General features: G+C 36.5%; 1 protein-coding gene and 1 long non-coding RNA gene across 2 annotated transcripts in view; one reads left to right on the top strand and one right to left on the bottom strand.

Moving 5' to 3' along the window:
* The first annotated feature begins 1,171 nt into the window (after positions 1-1,171).
* LOC311616281 lies at positions 1,172-7,265 on the top strand. The gene is made up of 2 exons (XR_014793872.1): positions 1,172-2,567; positions 2,790-7,265. It is a non-coding gene; the product is annotated as an uncharacterized lncRNA (long non-coding RNA).
* A 367-nt stretch (positions 7,266-7,632) lies between these two features.
* Positions 7,633-22,847, bottom strand: part of SELENOF (selenoprotein F) — a 34,612-nt gene continuing 19,397 nt past the window's right edge. Inside the window, exons 3-5 of the mRNA XM_084871424.1 lie at positions 16,583-16,646; positions 9,486-9,535; positions 7,633-8,496 (exon numbers count right to left, since the gene is read on the bottom strand). Coding sequence (XP_084727550.1) covers positions 8,365-8,496; positions 9,486-9,535; positions 16,583-16,646 — 246 coding nt within the window. The 3' untranslated portion in view covers positions 7,633-8,364. The remainder of the gene's footprint in view (positions 8,497-9,485; positions 9,536-16,582; positions 16,647-22,847) is intronic.

The following is a 22,847-nucleotide window of genomic DNA, read 5'->3' as shown; positions in this document are numbered from 1 at the left end:
AAAGAGGAAAACCAATTTTTACAGGAGATGGGCTTTGAAGCTGATACTCTACCAATTGGAAGGCAGTATGAAGAGACAAAAGAACTGCAGCCTTTACAAACCTTAGCAAAAAAGAGCTTGATGGGTTACCCCCTTAGAACCCCCACCCCCATATGGGAGTCTGTACTTGCTTCCAATAAACGTCCCCTCCCTTTCATCTGCCACCTTTTGTCCATGGCTTCGTTCTTCGAATCCATCTGGACAAGAACCCAGGAAAGAAATCACCCTTGCATCCTGCTCAGGAAAAACAGCCAGACTTATTGCAAATCTTTGTAAGTGAAAGTTAATCATTAATGCACAGAATATTGCAAATGGTATATTAGTCAGCTTCTCTGGAGAAACAGAACCAATAGAATCTCTCTATTTTGTTTGTATAGAGATATATAAATATTTAGATAAATACACTTACCATCTATCAATCTATCTGTTCTCTTTCTATTTTAAGAAATTGGATCATGAGATTGTGCAGTCTGGGAAGTTTAAAATCTAGAGCGGTACTGCAAGCTGGAAATCCAGGTTGAGTCTGAAATCAATAGGGAAGGCCAGCAGACTAGAAACTAGGGCAAGGTTTCTGTGATGCACTCTTGAGGCATAAATCCTTTGACTTCAGGATTTATGTTCTTAAGGCTATCAACTGATTGAATGAGATCCACTCATATCATAAAATAATCTGCTTTACTTAAAGTCTACTTAATATAATTAATAATCACATCTAAAAAGTATCTTTATCTCAACATCTAGACCATTGTTTGACTAAACAACTGGGTATCATAGCCTCGCTAACTTCACGAAGGGAATATTAACTATTTAAAACAAATCATTGTACTCATGAATATGTTTATTTATACCAATCACAAATAAAGGGACTGTATATGTAGAATTACTGACTAGAGAGTGGGAGAATGGGAAAATGTCCTACATATGCTCTGCTTTAAGGTTAGGAAGGTCTTGCCTGCTGGTGTGGCTCAGTGGTTGAGTGTCGACCTATAAATCAGAGGTCATGGTTCAATTCCTAATCAAAGCAGATGCCTCCGTTGCAGGCTCGATCCCCAGTGTGGGGTGTGTAGGAGGCAGCCAATCAATGATTCTCTCTCATCATTTATGTTTTTCTCTCTCCCTCTCCCTTCCCCTCTGAAATCAGATAAAAATATATTTTAAAATATTTTGCTAAATAAAAATACATTAAAAAATAAAAATAGGAGGGTTTTATGTGAAGTGAATTTAGAGATAGATGTTCAGATTGCTTTGAAAATTAACATACAAAACTGACAAAATTGCTTTGCTCTATTAGAAGTCTGATAGGCAAGTTTTTTTCCTAATAAAATCACTTGGAATGCCTGATTAACAGATAGACTTAGAGCCACATGTGGCAACTGAGAATTTCTCAAACAGCACTAAAAGCAAATCTGAAAAAATGTGTCCAGTAAGGCAAAAGGGAAATGCACTTAAAAAAAGAAAATGAATATAACTCAAATGCATTGGGCTGCAAATGAATAAGTGTAGAGGTTTCAAAACATCCTATATAATAAAAACCTAATATACTAAGTGTCTGGTCATCTGCTCAACCAATCTAAGTGTAATATGCTAATGATATGCTAAGGCTGCTCAACTGCTTGCTATAATATGAACTGACCACCAGGGGGGCAGACACTCTGACTAGTAAGTTAGCTTGCTGCTGGTGTCTGGCTGATCAGGATTGAGTGAAATGGGTTGGACATGCCCTGGAGCCCTCCCTCAGCCTTTCCCCAGCTGGCCAATCTCCCATGTCCCTCCCTGACCCTGATCATGCACCAATGGGGTCCCTTGGCCTGGCCTGCACCCTCTTGCAATCTGAGACCTCTCGGGGGATGTTGGAGAGCCAGTTTTGGCCTGAACCCACAGGCCAGGCAGAGGGACCCCACTGGTGCACAAATTTGTGCACTGGGCCTCTAGTGGCTCTATAATTCTTTTGACACTTTCCATTAAATTTGTCTTCTTCTTCTGAATCTGGATGGACTGTGTGACTGCTTGACCCATAGAATATGGTGGAAGTGATGCTGTGCCATTTCCAGGCATAGGCCTTAGGAAAGGGGCAGTTTCTATTTTCTGCTGTTAGACTGTTTGCTTTTGGAACCTAGTCACCACTCTATAAGGAAGCTTAAGCTGCCTAATGGGAAGGAATTGACAGCTGGTGCCAGTTTGCCAGATGTGTAAATGGTCCATTTTGAATCCACTTGCCGTAGGTGAGTGGGTTCAGCTGACACCTATAGAGCAAAGGTGAGCTGTCCTCATTGAGCCTTGTCTAAAGAATACAACTGTGAGCAAAATCAAGTCATTGTTTTAAATACTTAAACCATTAAGTTTTGGGGTGGTTTGTTTTGCAGTGATAAAAACTAGACTAGAAGATGCCTGGTTGGGATCTGGACTGGGCCTGTAGAGTACTTAAGAGCTAGTTGATACTGAGTGGATAGACAAAGGGTAGAGGCAGACAAGATTTCATTCCACGTGTGGAAGAACTGAAGAGTCTGTATTGTTGGACTAAGACAGGGGTCGGCAACCTTTAAGACATAAAGAGCCACTTGGACCCGTTTTCGAAGGAAAAAAAAAACCTCGGAGCCGCAAAACCATTGTGACATAAGTGATACAGCTCCCCGCCCTGCCCTGCTATCTGCCCTGCTAGTGTCGGACCTGCTGGTGGCCGCAGCAAAGGTTCAAAAGAGCCGCATGCGGCTCCGGAGCCGCAGGTTGCCGACCCCTGGACTAAGATGAAGTGGTAAGATATATGGATTTACAGTAGATGAGTTAGTCATTCATTGTTCATAGGACCAGGTTAGGTAGAAAAACAGAGTTTAGGCTCTAGGTCAGTATCCAGATGTTAAAGCCAAGAAAGAAGAAATGCAAACACAATTCAGTCCAGGAAAGTAGATTTCAAAATCTGGTATTGCAAATAGGGTGTTCCAGCTGGGTCATATAGTCATTCCTGATGTAGGAAATAAGTCAACAGAGACTAGGGACTTAGGTCTCTAGTTTGAGTGTAGGAGGAAGCAAAACCAGCCATAACACTGGGACTACAGTGTTCGTGGCAAAAAGGAAGTGTCACAGAGATGGAGTCAAATAGTTTCAAGGCTGGAACTCCACGGCCATTCATGGGAGCTAGAATTGACATTAGTGCTCAGCTCAGAGATGGGCGAGGAGGAATGCTGGTGTGGTTTGGACTAATAGGCACTTCCATTAGCTCACATAACTGAGTGAATATTCTAAAAATCCTTTGAGTATATCTACAGGTGAATATTGGAATCTCAAAAATTTAACATTTATACTTAGGCTTGTCTTTTTTATTCTCAAAGCAAGTTGACTATTATCTTTAAAAAGCAAATTGTGTACCAGAGGCACCTAAAGAGGTTATTAATAATTAGTGAAAGCACTAAAGCCTGTTGTTTACATAGGCATTATTGGATACTTGCTGATTGCTCATGATGTTTAAAGTTGGTCTTACTGGATTTTGTCATTTTTTGTTTTTTTCTTTTCTGGTTTTATTCTAAAAGCAATTTAGAAGACGGCTAAATTCTTAAGATGGAGTGAACTGGATCCTCCTTTGCCTATCTTTTTCAACCCCACTTGCTACGATTCTTCCCTCTGCTTAGTTTCCAGAAACACTGGCGTCTGTTCAGGTATGTGAAGGGTACTAACCTGACTTGCTACTAAGTCAGGTTCTTGGCACATGTTCTTCCCTCTCAGTGGAAGGCATTTCAATCCACTTTCCCCCAAGGTAGCTTTCGTTTAGGTTAAATGTCACATCTTTCAGAGATCCCTAAACTCATTAGTCGTCTTTGTAATTCTCTTCTAGTAGCTTTTTCTTATCATTGCACTTACCATAATTACAATTACATATATGTACTTTTATGTAATGGTTGCCTGTCTCACTAGCATGTGATCACTATCAGTTGTGAGGACATTCTAGGTATGGTTTTTATGACTGAAGCTGGGGAAGAGGAAACTGAGTAGAAATTCAGTAAAGTGATAGGAGCCAGAAGAGGCAGGTAAAGTTGAAAATAAAACATGCCATTCAAAGATTTAAAAAAGAATTGCAGTCTGAAAACCACTTAGTGGAGGGCAAAATGCTTAACACACGTCAATGGGAGATATAAATAATAATAGATGTAAAATGAGTACGCTTAATGAGATCAAGAAATTTAGGATGTGCAGAAATCAGAATCCATGTATATTGAAGGTAGGAATGTAAAATGGTATCTTTGGGAAAGTTTGGCAGTTTGTCAAAGAGTTAAACACACACTATTCTATTTCTAGATATATATCTAAGAGAAATGAAAGCATTTCCACACAAAAACTTGTTTATGAGTGTGTATTATTCATAATAAAAGTGAAACAACTCAAATGTCTACCCAATGAGTGAAATGTGGTATATTCATAAAAAAAGGAATATCATTCAGCCACAAAAAGGAACAGAGAACTGATACGTGTTAGAATATGGATGAACCTTGAAAACACAAAATAAAAGAAGCCAGGCACAAAAGGCCACAAAAGGCCACATTTTGTACGATTTCCTCTAAATGAAATGCTTAGAATATACAAATTCATATGGAAATCAGATTAGTGGTGGTCTAGGGACTAGAAGTATGCAGTATGGAGTGAGTACCAGAGGGTATAGGATTTTTGAGGGAGAGTGATGAAAATGTTCTAAATTTAGACTGTGGTTTTGGTGGCACAACTCTGAATATACTAAAAACCCATTGATTTGCATACTCTGAATTTTAAATGTCAATTATATCTCCATAAAAATGTTTTAATATAGTCAATTCTTAGTACTCATGGTAGTAAATTATGTTCTATAAAGTTGCTGCAAACACTGAATTAGCAAATATTGAACCGTTCTTAGGGGAATTATAGTTTCCTGGAAGTCTCTGATCACAACAGTATTGTCAACCTATTCATACATGCCCTTATTTTATGTGCTTCTATTTAAAGATACATTATTTAATATAAATTAGAGGCCCAATGCACAAAATCCATGCAGGGGGCTTGGCCCTCACAGCCCCAGCTGCCTCGGGCCTTGTAGCCCCAGCTTCGACTGGAAGGTCACCCCATTCTGTTGTTTGATCTAATTAGCATTATTAGTTCTTTATTATATAGGATTGTTGATTTATTAACATTGAACTCACAGACAGTAACTGTCACTCATTCCTAAACAAAACGTATCTAAAACATGTCTTTTCCCATAAGGCACATCAGTGTTCTTGCACTTAAAAAACACTAGGTAGCATTTCAGCACTAGGCTTGGGGATCATATTAAAGAGCTACCTCACTAACAAAAAGCACAAAATTGCCAAAAAATGTGGCACTAAATAGACTGAAAAGGTTACCTATAGCATGAGCTGAAAGAAGGCAAGGTCACCTTGCTGGACGTGGCTGGGAATGTATGGGTGTGCCTCAGGTACTGTCGTTGTGGGGTTACAGTTACATTTTAGTGGCTCAATAGGTGAATATGTAAATATGGAATTCAACAATAAGGATCAGCTGTAGTTTAATTTTTCTACCACAAAGGCTTTTTTTTTTTTTAAGTTTTGAATTTTAAGGTCTAAACTTCAATGTGGTCATAATGCTGAATAGATAAAATGCTGAACTGAAGTTATGTTTCAAGAGTGGTTAATAGGAAAAAGTGGTGAAACTTTTAGAGGCTTTATACAATTACTTTTTGTTTAATTTCCTCAGTATTTTTAAATAACCATATTTCATGCTACTGATTCTTCTGTCAAAACTTTGAAAGTAAATGTTTATATTTAATTAGCAAAAGTTTGCTTTGAATTTTTTGAGCACAAATGCAGGCTCTACTCCCAGAAAGTCTTTTGTTACCACAGAATTTAATTAAAAGGTACTTCAATTTTCAGGTAAAAGAAATACTTACCCAATTGTACTTACATCTGGATTTTGTACTCCTACTTTCCATGTATTTGTAGACATGCTTTCACATACTAGCTACTGCTAGTTTTAATTTCCAAAGTTTTGCAGTATTTGCTTTCAAAAGTATTTTCTACACTTTAACTTTAATTTTAGTATAGCTTTCAAGCCTCAAACTCCCTAAAACAGGAAATGTCAGTTCTTGCTCATAGTTTCTTATAAAAGGCTTTTGCCAAATTCAGAAATTTAGAGATAAATTAACTGTTTTAGGTTCTAAGTAACAATTTTGGCAGGGGGAGCACATTTATAAATATCAAGTGATTATTACATAACTATTGTATATTTGTGAGCTTGACTAAGTGTAATCTAATGTCAGAATTTGGCTACAAAATGGTACTTTTTGGATCAATACTTATACTTGGTAATTAAGATTTCTTTAAAAAGCTTTTTGCTGTTCTTTAATTGAAATTGTTGAGTTGAAACTGGCTGATTAACTCAAACCTCCCAATTAAAATAGTGAAGCTTGGTAGCTACACATTTATTGAAGAATTTTAAGCTTTAAGATACTGTGGGGTTCTTTAGCCTCTTTTGATCTCTCATAATAAATTGAATAGACATTTTAGGCTTCTCTTCACTTTTTTTTTCTTTTCTTTAAATCCCAGTGCCAGATACTCATTTAACAAGCTCTTCTTGCCTGCAGACCAGTCCAATTAGTTTTTTATGCCAATCCCATAACTTTTGCAGTTTTATCCCTTCTATCCCACTATTCCTCTGTATGTGGTGGCAACTTCCCTCTTGTTCTGATGTAATAACCACCATTAGATATTAGTGCCAATTTATCCAGTACCCTGTATTATCAAAGTAATGGCCCTCTCCATTACTGATGATCAAAAGTAGACCATAATCTGTTTGTTTGTTAGGACTTCTCATAGTATTTTATTTTGACTAAACAAATGGCCCAGGGTGTATTCATTCTCTTGCTGGCTTTAAAGACATACTTCTCAATTTTAAATATAACATGACATAAAATTCTAGTAAAGATTACTAATTGATCTTGATTAAAAGTAAACATTATATAAACATTTTCTAGTAGAGTTGTTTTTAAGGACTTCCAAATATCCTTCACTTAGATGATTTAATTCAAAATAAAAAAATTAAGAAAGTTTCCAGATTATAAGAATTTAACCTGACATTAAACTGATAGAATAGGATTTTTGAACAATTTTTAGTAGGCAGTTGAAATGACCTGAAGTCATTTGGATGAATGTTGTTCTTAGTGAACTACTTTTTATGAAGTGAAATCACTTTCACCAGATAGAGGGTTAAGGGGGGGGAAAAAAATCATCATTAAAAAAAATTATTATGAAAGAGTTTGAGTCAAACTGACAACATATGCCAGGAAGCAAGATGTCAAATGTTCCTGAAACATTATCATTTTTAACAGCTCATAATATTCTATAATTTGAGATACTTCTTATGCAAGATAAAAAATGTGTTCATAAATGAAAGCACTTTGAAGAATAAAATTGGTAGACAAATAGGAAGCACTATTATCCACAATGAGAAGTTACAAGTTTTAAACAGTACAGCCATTCTACATTTCGGCTAAAGAAAATAAAGGCTTATATAAAAAGAAAAGTATATAGAGAAAGGTATCATTTTTAAACATGAAAGGACAAATCAGAAGAAAATTTCAAATTCAGATTTTTGAAATTTTTAATTTATATTTTGGTCTTACAAATAATCATCTTTAAATGACTTTTCTATAAGAATGTAAAGCACAAGAATTTGCTAAAGATCAGATCCACACAAACCCTGAAAAGGTTTTCTGTGTAGTCCTCATTAACGCAAATCTGTGAATATTTCATTCTTACAGTTGATCTTGAATCTGTTTCACAATAACAAAGCCATAAAGTTTTTATGCAGTTCATTATATATTATAGCGATTCTATTAAAAATAAAGCTGGGGAATATAAAAATATGGGAAAATCTGAGGATCAAGCACCTGTTGAGGCTTGGTCTATCTTATTTGCTTTGTAGTTTACTGTCATTACTTTCAAAGAGCACATAGTGCATGCGGCACAGTGTAATCATCTCCCTTATTAACCTCCCTAATTTAAAAATCTGTAGTTTGTAAAACTGGACCAATTATCACAAACTATCATTTGCATAATTAGCCACAAGTCTATTACAAAGCACTCTGTTAGTGGTACCAACAAATGTAGGAGGCTAGAAATTTATAAAATATGAATTTGTGAAACTTGCCAAGTCCTTAGATATCCTGTGCTGTGCTGCCACTTCAACTTTTACTTAGATGTTTACTGCCTCACAGTAAGATTGATCAAGGGATAAAAGCAAAACTAAATTATTTTCTAGGTGTTCTAACATTTGATAAGGTAACAAAAGGATAGGACAAAATTTAATCAAGGTTTATATGCGTTCCAACTTTTCACTCAGAAATTCTTCGACACTGTCTGTGTTCCATTTGAGGATGCTTAGTTCTTCAGCAATGTTCCCATTGTCATCCAAAAGCTTTAGTACAGGGTCTGAACCACGAACATACTACAAAAAAAAAAAGAGGAATATCATCATTTTACATGCTTAGAGGTTGTCTTTGCCTCAACTAAAATCAAAACAAATGCAACACGGCTTAAACGAATTTAATAATACAAAAAAGCTTTAGACATATCACAATAGGATTCAAAGGAAACCTTTTGGGAAAAAATTGAATAAAATTTCATTAAAAAAGGGCAGTAAAAACTTATAATTCATCTCTAAAGAGAAATATTGTTACCGTGTTTCCCCAAAAATAAGACATCCTCCAAAAATAAGACCTAGTGCATGGTAAGACATCCCCCGAAAATAAGATCTAGCGCAACTTTGGGAGAAAAAAATTAATATAAGACACTGTCTTATTTTCAGGGAAACGGGGTAGCATCAACATAGTTTATTTGGGATTTAAGCTTATTATTGTTTATAACAAATATTTATTGCATACATGTTATTCTCTCACTCTCAAAAGAATTTAAAATCTAATGGAGGAAGCAGATAAGTTCAAAATATTATAATTAACGAGAGAGAATGACTATAAGAGCAATGCTAACATAGGCTGTGCATACAAATTATCAGATAGAATTCTGCATTGGACTTTGAATTTTCTTTGGTTTAACAAACCTAACAATTTTATTGCAATTAGTTGAAAATTAAGCTGGATTTCTGAAACTTCCAACCAATATTTCACCAGAGAACTGTGAAAATCCTAACTCTGGGTAAATATGACAACAAACATGACCTCAATCTTCAAAAAAGAAATAAGTGAATGCTGGAAAAAAGGGGTTCCATTAAAATTACCTTACCTTGGGAAGTGGGGTGGACAGGAAGACATTAACCAAAGAATATATATGCATAGCTCATCGATGCAGACAATAATGTGGTGGAGGCTCAGGGTGTGATGGGGATGGAGTGAACGGGGACAAAGTGGGGAATATAGGTAACATCTGTAATATTATAAACAATAAATAAATAAAAAGAAAGAAAAAAAATCACCTTACCTTGATTTGCAGTCCTCTGAATAGTTTGGGTTTATCACTTCTGACAAAAGCTTAAGAGAAAAGAAAAAGATGAAAATTATTCATTTCTAAGTCCAAGCAAGATACAAAGATCAAAACAAAAAGTAGAAATAAACTCAATAAATAAAACATTAAATCCTATATGAAAAAAACTACGGTGATTCAAACAGATATAAAAATGTAAAGACATATTATACACTTCAATGGGAAAAGTGGTGTTATAAATTACTAAGAAAGTATTTTAAGGTGTTAATTGTTTTAAACTAATTACAACCCCAAATTCTAATGAGATTCTGAGCCCTTGACAAAATGATAGGTCAGCTAGAAGAGTAAATGTGTGAGGATAGTCACAGTTTAGAAAAAATAAAATACGGAAGGAAAATTTGTTCAATTGCTTAGGATACTGATAACATAATAGATAAATCTAGATACAAATATCAGTAGGAATTTTTTAATACTGTTAAACTATCAAATCAGAGAGAGGGAGACAGGAAGAGAGACATTGATTATAGGTGTTTGTGTCTGGGGTATGTGAGTCAATTAGTCAATACATACTTTTAAGAAAACTGCCAAATTATTTGAGGGAAAAGATAAAAAAAAACATAGAAAAATAGGTGCCTACATCATACTTATATCTAAATAAATTTAGATGGATTAACGTTTTAAATTTATTCAACAAATATTTATGGAATACCCACTGCACGTTGCACAACAGAGATAAAGCTATATAAACAGACATCATTTCTAATCTTAAGGAGTTTACATTCTGGAGGGAAAGAAAAAAGATGAACAAGTAATCACATTAAATACATTTAGTAGAGAGAGAGAGAGAGAGAGAGAGAGAGAGAGAGAGAGAGAGAGAGGTTAAGAATACTACCACAGAATTTAATAGACAACTTGAATATGGAATACAAAATTCTTCTCCTAAGTATGACATTAAAAGAGATGCTCTATAGACATGCCTACCTAAAAGTGGAAATTTCAAGACAGTAAAACAGCACCATTAACTAAATGAAAAGTGAAACAACATATGGTAGAAAATTTATCTCTAACATATAATTTATAAAAGTGCTCTTGCAAATTATTAAAAAAAATACTAGGCAGATAAATAAACTAAGCACAGGAATATGTCATGTGCAAATAGGTAGATGGTAAATAAACATTTGAAATAAATGCCCAGCCTAATAATTAAATAAGTGTCAAATAAAACAATGAGATATCTTCATTCAGAGCGACAAAAATGAAAAAGAAAATTTAAGGTTAGAGAGAAGAATTTGCTGGGGATTAGTTGTGGGAAAAATATGAATGGACACATTCTTCCTGAAGGATATTTAGCCAAATGAATCAAAAATCTTAAAATTACATAATCTTTAAAACTGCAAGTCCCGGAGAAACTAAGATGGTGGTGTAGGTAAACAACTAAACTGCTGCCTCGTACAACAATTTCAAAACTACAACTAAAAGACAAAATATCTATCACCCAGAACCATGGGAAAGCTGGCTGAATGGAAGTCTTAAAACTAGAAGGGAAGAGAAAGGAGCACAAACGCTGAAAAGCTGAGGAGCCTAGGTACCGAGGAGCGAATCGGGCTGGTGGCGGGTGACTGGGTGTGCAGCTTTTTTTCAACCCGAAGGGAAACAAGCTCCCGATCACTTTGAAATCCAATTTTTGGGGTCACGTGGGGGACACAGACACCTACAGGAAGAAGCTGGTCTGTCGGCCGGCCATCGGGTCCAAAAGTGAGGGTGACTTTTTTGCAGAGGTGAGCACAAGCAATCATTGTTTACTGCGCTGGAGTGTGGGATGCAGGGCATTGGAAACACGGAAAGGCAGAGAGGCTGACTGCAGCCATTGCTGTTTGCCACTCCCCAGCCTAGTGACACCCTGAGACCCCGCCCCCCACATTATACAAACCCGCCCAGGCTCTACACAGGGGCTTTTGCATATAAATGGCCTCCCTGTGGCAGCTTAACGATATAAACTGCAGCTCCAGTCAGACTGCTCCAAAACCAACAAATCCCAATCAAAGAGGAGAAAACTGTAGTTCTTGCTGTAGCTCCTGCTTGGTGGTCTCAGACAGTAACTGACTTGCATCCCATTGGAGAACCATAAACTAATATATCTAGTAGTCTGTGTGAAATGACACCAGATTTCAACTACTCTCATAAAGGACATATTCAAAAGGCAGACTCAGTGAGCACCAAAGCCCTACTGGAACAAGTCCTGCCTCATAAACGTGCCTCCAGCATAGCAATTCTTCTGTTATAGATACAGAGGATCCTAACAGCCAATTGGTCTGGAGGCCAATTCCTCCCAGTGATACCATCAACAATCGAGACTTAACTACAAGTCTGTACAAACAGCCCATAAAGGGCTGCACCAAGAGTGTCTACCTCAGGTAGCTGGGGAGGATGACCCACCGGCCATATAGGACACCAAACACACAAAGTTACCCCACCAACTCTGGGAAGCAGTGAAAATGCCGAGACAAGAAAAAAGGTCTCAAAAGAAAGAAATGGAGGAGAACAAAAGACTGGATATACAGTTCAAAACCACGGTTATAAGGTTTTTCAAGAATTTCCTAGAAAAGACCAATAAATTTTTTAAAAAAATATATATTTTATTGATTTTGTACAGAGAGGAAGGGAGATAGAGAGTTAGAAACATCGATGAGAGAGAGTCATCGATCAGCTGCCTCTTGCACACCCCCTACTGGGGATATGCCCGCAACCAAGGCACATGCCCTTGACCGGAATCGAAGCCGGGACCTCTCAGTCCCCAAGCTGACGCTCTATCCATTGAGCCAAACCGGCCTCGGCAAGACCAATAAATTTAATGAGACCCTAGAGGATATGAAAAAGGACCAACTAGAAATTAAAAATACACTGACTGAAAAATATTATACAGAGACCCAACAGCAGACAACAGGAACGCAAGAATCAAGTCAAAGATTTGGAATACAAAGAGGCAAAGGACACTCCCCTGGAGAAGCAAGAAGAGAAGAGAATCCAGAAAGTTGAAGATAGTGTAAGAAGCCTCTGGGACAACTTTAAGCGTACCAACATCAGAATTATGGGGGTGCCAGAAGAAGAGAGAGAGCAAGACACTGAAAACCTATTTGAAGAAATAATGACAGAAAACTTCCCCCACCTGGTGAAAGAAACAGACTTACAACTCCAGGAAGCACACAGAACCCCAAACAAAAGGAATCCAAAGAGGACCACACAAAGACACACCATTATTAAAATGCCAGGAGCAAAAGACAAAGAGAGAATCTTACAAGCAGTAAGAGAAAAACAGTTGGTTACCTATAAGGGAGCACCCATACGACTATCAGCAGGCCAGACGGGAGTGGCAGGAAATATTCAAAGTGATGAATAGCAAGAACCTACAACCAAGTTTACTCTACCCAGCAAAGTTATCATTCAGAATTGAAGGGCAGATAAAGAGCTTCACAGATCAGAAACAGCTAAAGGAGTTCATCACCACCAAACCAGTATTATATGAAATGCTGAAGGGTATTCTTTAAGAAGAGGAAGAAGAAAAAAAAAGATAAAAATTTATGATCAACAAATACATATATATCAACAAGTGAATCTGAAAATCAAGTGAATTAAAAATCTGAGGAACAGAATAAACTGGTGAATATAATAGAATCAGGGGCATAGAAAAGGAGTGGGTTGATAATTATCAGGGGGAAAGGGGTGTGGGGGGTGCAGGAAGAGACTGGACTAAAAGTGTACACCTATGGATGAGGACAATGGGGGGGGATGTAAAGGAAGACGGGGGGGTGGGGGTGGGGTGGGCACCAGGTAGAAGGGAGCTATGGGGGAAAAAGGAGAAACAATTGTAATAATCTGTGCAATAATGATTAAATTTGAAAAAAAAAATCTGAGGAACAGAATAAACTGGTGAATATAATAAAATCAGGGGAACAGGCCGAAACCGGTTTGGTTCAGCGGTAGAGCGTCGGTCTGTGGACTGAAGGGTCCCAGGTTCGATTCCGATCAAGGGCATGTACATTGGTTGCGGGCACATCCCCAGTAGGGGGTGTGGAAGAGGCAGCTGGCAGATGTTTCTCTCTCATCAACGTTTCTAGCTCTCTATCTCTCTCCCTTCCTCTCTGTAAAAAATCAATAAAATATATTAAAAAAAAAAAAATCAGGGGAACAGAATGAGAGGGGATTGGTAATTCTTAGGGGGAAAAGGGTGTCTGTGTGAGGGTATGGGAAGAGACTGGACAATAATCATACAACTACGATGAGGACAGTGGGGATGGGGAGACCAGGTGGAGGGGAGCTACGGGGGGAAAAACTGTAATAACCTGAACAATAAAGATTTATTAAATTAAAAAAAATTAAAACTGCAAGTCTCCTTCTAGGAATTTCTTTAAAGATACAATTACATGATGATGCAAAAATATGTTATAAGCCTAAGCGACTGGCCGACTGGCTGGAAGCTATGATGTGCACTGAACAAAGGGTGGAGGGGGAGAGTGCGGGGGGGGGGGGGGGGGGCGGGGGAGTAGGGGGGTTTAGAGGGCAGACGCACAATGCAGGAGCTGCCCCCTGGTGTCAGTGCGCTCCCACAGCAGGAGCACTGCTCAACTAATAGATGGGGGACAGATGCCAGGCTGATGGCTGGCGAGTGCCTCTGTGGCTAGACCAGTGTTTCCCAAACTTCTCTCATGATGAGAATCACCTGGTGGAGTTGTTAAAACACAGATTCCTGAATCCCAACTAAGAAGTGCTAAACTAGAATTTTTGGGAACATATAGGTAAAATTGTATACCTAACTAGTGCTCTAAGACAGATGTTATATACAGAGCACTAAGTTAGGTATGCAATTTTACCTATATGTTCTCAAAAATTCTAGTTTAGCACTTCTTAGTTGGGATTCAGGAATCTGTGTTTTAACAACTCCACCAGGTGATTCTCATCATGAGAGAAGGTTGGGAAACACTGGGCTAGACCATCGGAAAACACAGGTATTTTACATTACGATTCATTAACAGTAGCAAAATTACAGTTATGAAATAGCAACGAAAATACAACATGAGGAACTGTATTAAAGGATCGCAACATTAGAAAGGTTGAGAACCACTGATTTAGGACATCACAAAGTTTAATAAATGGGTTTTCTTTTTCTTTTAGGGTTTTGAGGACTTGTATGAAAATAGTTTATATCCCATCTAAATTTCCCCTAGAAAATTTAGTTCAAAATAAAACTGATTATGTTATTCTGGCTTATTATAATATCTTCTCTATTAATTTTATCCTTAAGAATTTGTCCAAATACTCTGCAGACTCCTGAATCCACAAGCAAAACTGATATTATGAAATGCTGTTGTATTCTCACTATCCCAGCACAGCTGTGCAAAACACCATTAGATCCACAGTATATTTCCTATTAGACAAGAAACCTCTCGGGGGAAAAAGGATTATTTTTATATCTGCTGTATCCATGTATAACAGAGCCTCACACATGTAATAACTTTCATTCACTCAACAGATTTTTAATAGTCTGAAATGCACGAACAAATTTAAAAGAAATATTAAGAAGAGTCACTAAATGACTATTTTCATCAGTTCTCTAAGCATAGATTCATAAGCCTTCTAATTTTGAATGAAGAGAGTATCTGTTAAATGCCCTGTAGTAGCAAATCACATTTTTCAGGCAGTAAATTAACCATTTAACAGATATTTGAGTTCTTATTACATACACATTGCACGAGGTGGTGAACAGGGCTCAGATTTAAAAACAGAACCTAGCTGCCATTTCTAAACAAGCCTCACATGCAAATCGGGCTTAAGGGAGAAGCCTGCATTAAGCTGCCTGCCTGAACTGCCTGCCTGAACTGCCTGCTTGCAGTTTTCCGGCCGACTTTATAAGAGCCCACCCTTATAAAGGAGTTCCTGGAATCCTATTTTAACCAATAGGACTGAAATTTTCCCTGTTCTTTCAGAGCTATTCAGCTGTATCTCCATCAGCATCTTCACTGACCAGAGTGGTTCCATTCTGACCAATCAGCACAGTGCCTTTTGGACCAATCAAACCATGAGGACTTGGGAGTCCTCATTTGCATGAATATGGACCAATCAGGCACCAGGGACAGGCACTATTCTCTCTATAAATCAGCTCCCCTTTGGCTCAGAGAACGAAGACTTTCCCTGGCTGGAGCGGAAACACTAAAGACCTTTTGCTGGAGCAGAGCAGATAGAGTGGAGTGGACCAGACAAGGGCAGAGTGGAGCAGAGCTGTCTCTATCACACAATTGAGTTGTTTGCTCTGAACAAAGTTTTCTTCTTCACTGCACCCCAAATTAGGATTCCTGTTGGCACTGCACCGCACTGGTACCAACAACCATATGGATTGATACCTCAGAAAAGTTCAGTTTCATACAATTATTTTCAAGTGACATACAGGAGCAGAATAGAAAAAGCCTTAGTCCAAGAATTTTTGGAGTTGCAAAGCTCCTCTATTGTTTGCTTATTCAACCAGAAGAATAAATACACTTTTATAATTTTCCTTTTATATATTTCTCCTTAAAATTTCCTGTGGACACATATAGCATGTATTACTTCCCCTCGTCTGTACCTCAGGTTTTATGGTAATTAATTCCATTCTCGACAATTTGTCATTTAGGACAGGTCTAGTCTCACTAATGTAATTGTTCCTTAGGAGTTTTACATAAATCAATTTACATTTAAAATATACTCCAATGAAATGCTATTTAAAAGGATGACATTTACATCTGGTAAAAAAAAAAAAAGTTCTCGTAAAATTTATACTTGGTAAACGAGACTCCTTTGAAAAAAATAACCACATCATCATGTCTTGTATTTAAATCTAAATTTCATATACTATGCTTATTTAAAGTAACCTAATATTCAACAATTACTATAAAACTACCTCTATGAAGAAAATTGTGGTAGAAATTCATAAGCTATTGAGAAGGTATCATCCTAAAAGTTTTTATTTGTGAGACTATTTAATAAAATTATTTTTTTAATTATTCTTGTGAAATGCTGATTTTACATTATTAAACTGAGAATTTACTAGAGTTAATTTTACATACCTTGGACTTGTGGGAACCTCCCCAATTTTCATCCACAGACTTCAAGAATAGCTCCTGCATACAGCTGCAAAAGAAAAAAAACAAACAGGAAATTTTAAAAACTTCTATAAATTTTAAAATGTAGTTCTAAAATAAATATAATAAACAGATATATAGATCACACAAATGTTAAAGTTGGATAAAATATCTAGTTCCAGTCCAACAGAAAAGGAAGCAGAGGCCCAAGATATTAAATGGTAGTAGTTTAAGTCCTACTTGGAGTATTATAAACCTCGCCAAAAAGATAGAAGAAGATATGAAGACTTGACAATGAATTTGAATAGTAAGATGCTGCGACCCTTTAATACAGTTCCTCATGTTGTGGTGACCCCCAACCATAAAATTATTTTTGTTGCTACTTCATAACTGTAATTTTCTACTGTTATGAATCGTAATGTAAATATATGTGTTTTCCAATGGTCTTAGGCAACCCTGCTAGCAGTTCTCAATCTGTGGGTCGCTTTAGAGACTCATAATCTCAAAAAATTTCCTAAAGTTTTTTAGGATGCTAAATTGATCACAGGCATGTATCCATCTATCCACATAAATACTTAAAATTGTAGTTGCTTTTTTATTTTTTTAATATATTTTATTTTATTGATTTTGTACAGAGAGGAAGGGAGAGAGATAGAGAGTTAGAAACATCGATGAGAGAGAGTCATCTATTAGCTGCCTCTTGCACACCCCCTATGGGGATATGCCCGCAACCAAGGTACATGCCCTTGACCAGAATCGAACCCGGGTCCCTTCAGTCCCCAAGCCAACGCTCTATCCATTGAGCCAAACCGGTTTCGGCTGTAGTTGCTTTTAAAATTAAGTGATCATTGTGTTAAATTTAAACAAAACAAAAACACATACCTTTAAAATGTAAATACAGTATGTACTATGTAAAGATACTATAGGAAAATCAGTAAAATCTCATTATAAAAAACGTAAATATTTTCCCTTCAGGAATTTAAGTTGACATGAATTCGGTGGTAAATATTGCTTTTGTAGCTATAGAACCTGCACTCTCTTTATAGTAAAAGTTCATTATAAAAAGCTCAAACACAAATATTTTATTGCAATTAACTCAGTTGAAATGGATTCAATGATAGACATCACTTATTTATTTTTATTTTTGTATCCATAGAGCCTGCCCATTCTTTTTGTAGGGACTTGGGAATGCTGTGATTCTAAGAGAAGGCAGGCAGTGATAAGAAATTGCTATAATCAGCATTATGCTAAGGGAAATAAGCCAGAAAGAGAAAGATAAATATCCATGATCTCACTCAGATGTGGAATATAATTATCAAGATAATCTAATGAACAAGAATAGATCAGGAGACAATTGGTGATGGTGATGGGGGTGGGAGGGGTTAAAAAGCAACCAAAGGGCTTGTATGCATGCATATTAACATAACCAATGGAAACAGACACTGGGGCAGTGGGGGCTTGCCCAGGCTGGGAATGGCTGAGTGGGGATGGGGGGTTAATTGGGGGGGAAAAGGAGACATATGTAAAACTTTAGACAATAATAATAATAATAATGATAAAAAGAAAATGTTATAATCATTTTATGTTTTCTTAGCAATTAGACTTTTAAAAAATTGTACACTCAAGAGCTAAAGATAGATTTTACCTTTTAAATTCTAAAATAGCATGAATCATGTGAACTTTGCATGCTTATTTTTGGTACTTTGAAAAATATAGAAAAGCAGAGTAGAAATTTAAAAATTATGATAATTCTACCTATCAGAAATATAGTGACTTTTTCACATTTTGATGTTTCTGGGCTGTATCAGTGGTTCTTAAGATTTTTAAGGCTCTAAAATACTTTTGAGAATCTGATGGAATTGTTTTAATTCTGGCTATTCATGGACTCTCTGGAATCACTGATGGATCTCAGATTAAAAACTCTGAGGATCTCTAAGATTCTTTGTAGCAGCAAAAATTTAAGATTAGACCAACCTAATTCTATAAAATAAGTTGCTTTTGAGTAAGATTTGGTGAATCTTGATTAGACCTGTCTCCCCACCCACAAATATCTTTAAAAATATCAGGCCATATTACCAAAAAGTTCATTAGAAGATGTTCAACTAATCACTAATCATTAGAGATAAATGCAGATCAAAATCACAATGAGATAGCACTTCATATTTATTTAGGATGGCTATTATAAAAAAACAAACAAGCCCAAACCGGTTTGGCTCAGTGGACAGAGCGTCGGTCTGTGGACTGAAGGGTCCCGGGTTCAATTCCTGTCAAGGGCATGTAGCAGTGGGGGATGTGCAGAAGGCAGCTGGTCAATGTTTCTCTCTCATTGATGTTTCTAGCTCTCTATCCCTCTCCCTTCCTCTCTGTAGAAAATCAATGAAATATATTAAAAAAAACACACAAAATAAAACAGAAAATAAGTGAAGTGAGGATGTGGAGAATTTTGAACCCTGTGAATGGCTGCAGAAATGTAAAGTGGTGTAGTCACGATGAAAAATAGTAATTCCTTAAAAATTAAAAAAAAATTAAAAAAGAATTGAATGATCTAGGAGTTCCACTTCTAGGTATATACCTAAAAGAACTGAAAGCAGAGGTGTGAACAGATATTTGTATACCAATTATTTACAATAGCCAAAAGTTGAAGCCAACCCAAATGTCTATGACAGATAAAATATTATACATATAATGAACTATCAATCAGCCTTAAGAAGGAAGGAAATTATGATACATGCTCTAACATGGATGAATCTTGAGGACATTAACCTATATGAAATAAAGCAGTTACAAAAGTATAAATATTATGTAGGTAACTCCACTTCTATGAGGTACCTAGTCATACTCAGAGACGGAAAGTAGAACTGTGGTTGCCAGGGATTTGGAGAAGGAAGAACAAAGTGGAGGGGGTTACAGTTTAATGAGTATAGCGTTTCAGTTTGGGAAGATGAAAAAGTCCTGTTGATAGATGGTGAAGATACTGCACAACAATGCGAATGTATTTAATGTCACCGAATTGTACACTTAAAAATGGCTAAAATGGTGAATTTTGTTGTGTGTACTAGAATTTTATCAGAATTAATTTAAGAAAATAAAAAAGTAAGCCATTTAAAAACTGGTTATTAGCCGAAACCGGTTTGGCTCAGTGGTAGAGCGTCGGTCCCGGGTTCGATTCCGGTCAAGGGCATGTACCTTGGTTGCGAGCACATCCCCAGTAGGGGGTGTGCAAGAGGCAGCTGGTCAATGTTTCTCTCTCATCGACGTTTCTAGCTCTCTATCTCTCTCCCTTCCTCTCTGTAAAAAAAAAAAAAAAATATATATATATATATATACACACACACACACACATATATATATATATATATATATATATATATATATATATATATAAAAATTGGTTATTAGATTTATATTTTATTTGCAAGTTTGTGACCCCTTGGGATATAAGATAATGGAATCTCTAGTGGAGATTCCATTACCTTATATAACAGCATTTCTCTAAACTACTATTTTCCAATATTTTTCATATAATCACATGGGAAAATGGCAACACCGTATGGAGATTGGGATGAAAGGAGGAGGCTGTTATAGCTGGGGTTTCTGCTCACTTAGTTCCTCCCCATTTGGTTGTCTAAGGACTGAAGGACTCAGTATCCTAGCATACTTGTAACCCATGCATAGAAAGCACTTATCTACATCATAAAACACCAACTGATTGATTAAAAATACTAGAAACACAATCTCTAATGCAGCGTTTTTCAACCGCTGTTCCGCGGCACACTAGTGTGCCGCGAGATGTTGCCTGGTGTGCCGTAGGTGCAGACAAGACAAGAATTTTATAATTTTTCACTATTTTGTTTACTTAATATTTCATAATAAAGTAATTATAAAATACTTTCTTTGTGTTTATTTGATTCCTATTCAAGAGAATTACTTTATATATAGTCAATATAGGCACAGAGTTAAATTTTTTAACATTTTCTAATGGTGGTGTGCCTCGTGATTTTTTTCATGAAACAAGTGTGCCTTTGCCCAAAAAAGGTTGAAAAACACTGCTCTAATGGACAGCAGCTGAGATGTGACCTTCAGGAAAACTATCATTGGTCTTCCTCTCCCAATTGCAGAATTTTCAGAGTTCTTGTTCTCATCATAGTGAACTATAAATAGTCCATAACTTCACTGTGGACAGGAAATGTCTTATTTATCTTAATTCCCCCAGACCTGGATACAAAGCCGCTCAATGTATGTGTGCTGAATGGAATTATTCATATAACAGAATTAAACTTTTCTTTTTTCATCATGTAACTTTTAAAATATTTCAAGTTCCTTTGATACACTTTGTAGATTGTGCTTAGTTACAGTCTAGGATAAACAAAAAGAAAATGTAACTCAAAGCTGCAAAACATTATTCAAGTCAAATATGAAAAAATTTATTTTGTGATGCTAAATTGGCATTTTACTTATGAATTTGTAGTGTTCATAGGAAAACATTTGTTTTTCATGATGAATAAATAAACTACAAATTATGGTAAGTTTTCAATGCCTTATAAAGTAGTCATAGATAGGCATCTTTGATATCACACAAATTGACACAAAAGGAAATACAAACTATGCATAATAGGAATTCTCATGGGCATAAAGTATGAAAGGAGTACAAAAGGCTAAAACTTTCAATTCCTTGACTTTCACCCATAATTTTTACCTGTTTTGAAAAGAAAAAAATAATTTAGAGAGGGAGAGGGTGGCTAGGAGGGGGAGAGAACATTGATATTAGAGACATATATCTATTGGTTGCCTTTCATACATGCCCTGACCAGGGAATGGACCCGAAACCTAGGAATGCGCCTTGACGGGAAACTGAGCCTGAGACCTTCCAGTGCATAGCACACCCAAGTAACTGAGCCATACCAACCAGGGCTCATTTTTACCTTTTTAAGTAACATCATTGGCACACAAAAATGCTTACCTTCAAACATTTATGCAAAAAATACCAATAGAAGATAAATCAAAGAAGCAAGTTATAAAACTTTTATATAGAAAGCTTGTATTTTTTATAGGAAGTTGGTGGGCCTCTTTTCTATATGCATTAGATAAGACTTATTTTTATAGAAAATCTAACTCTTGGCACTATAGGTTATTAGTCCACTGGGCTTCTATAGTACTAACCAAATAATTTAAATGGAACTACATAGACACCTTTAGAAAATGATACTCTGAACTATTTTGTAGCAAAACAGTTAGACTTTACTTATGGCAAAGTTACCACCACAAAATAACTTTTATCTTATTTGTAACGTGATTTTTATATGTATTAATGTCCTCTCATTTAAAAATAAATGATTTCTATTATTCTTAAACTAAATTTCAGCTTTGTGGTTAGCTCATTTTCCTCTGATGTAAATATACTTTAAGTACAATAAAGATTTATTTCTATGTACATCAATTTTAGATTCTGCATATTTCATATATTTTCATTGTAGAAAGATTTTCCTGATAAATTACTGTTGGAATATAATAACTCCTCCTTTAGTAAGAGCTTATAATGAGGTTTCCAGATACAGGAAAAAGTCAAGAAAAACTTTATTTTGTGGTGGTAACTTTGCTGTAAGTAAAGTCTAACTATGTTGCTACAAAATAGTTCAGATTAACAGCAAGACAAAAAAATTGCCTATGCTATTTCTCATATTGCTAGATTCCAAAATAAGTTAATCCATAACACTGAACAAAGGGAACACTTGTGAATTATGTACATTTTCTGAATTTTAAAAAAAATGTTGCATTTGTCAATTTTTACTGCCGCTATCATACCAATAAATCTATACACCTGGTTCAAGTCAGAAATATTCTATTACTTAACAACACTAAGCATCTAAAGATCAGTTAGCCATTCAACCAATCAAAGTGTGATATGCTAATGATATGCTAAAGCTGCTCAACTGCTAGCTATGACGTGCACTGACCACCAGGGGAGCAGACAGTTGACCAGTCACTATGACATGCACTAACCACCAGAGGGCAGACAGTCGACCGGTCAACCAGTCATGACATGCACTGACCATCAGGAGGCAGATGCTCCAAAAGGTAGGTTAACTTGCTGCTGTGTTCTAGCTGATTGGGACTGAACGAGATGGGCGGGACATGCCTTGGAGCCGTCCCATGGTCCCTTCACAGCTGGCCCACCTACTGTGTCTCGGCCCCAATCATGCACCAGTGGGGTCCCTCGACCTGGCCTGCACCCTCTTGCAATCCAGGACCC

This window comes from Pipistrellus hanaki (genome assembly GCF_964339955.1).
Source record: "Pipistrellus hanaki genome assembly, chromosome: 2".
Classification (NCBI taxonomy): domain Eukaryota; kingdom Metazoa; phylum Chordata; class Mammalia; order Chiroptera; family Vespertilionidae; genus Pipistrellus; species Pipistrellus hanaki.
The sequence above is the reverse complement of the archived record's forward strand: the minus strand, read 5'-3'. Positions and strand labels throughout refer to the sequence as shown.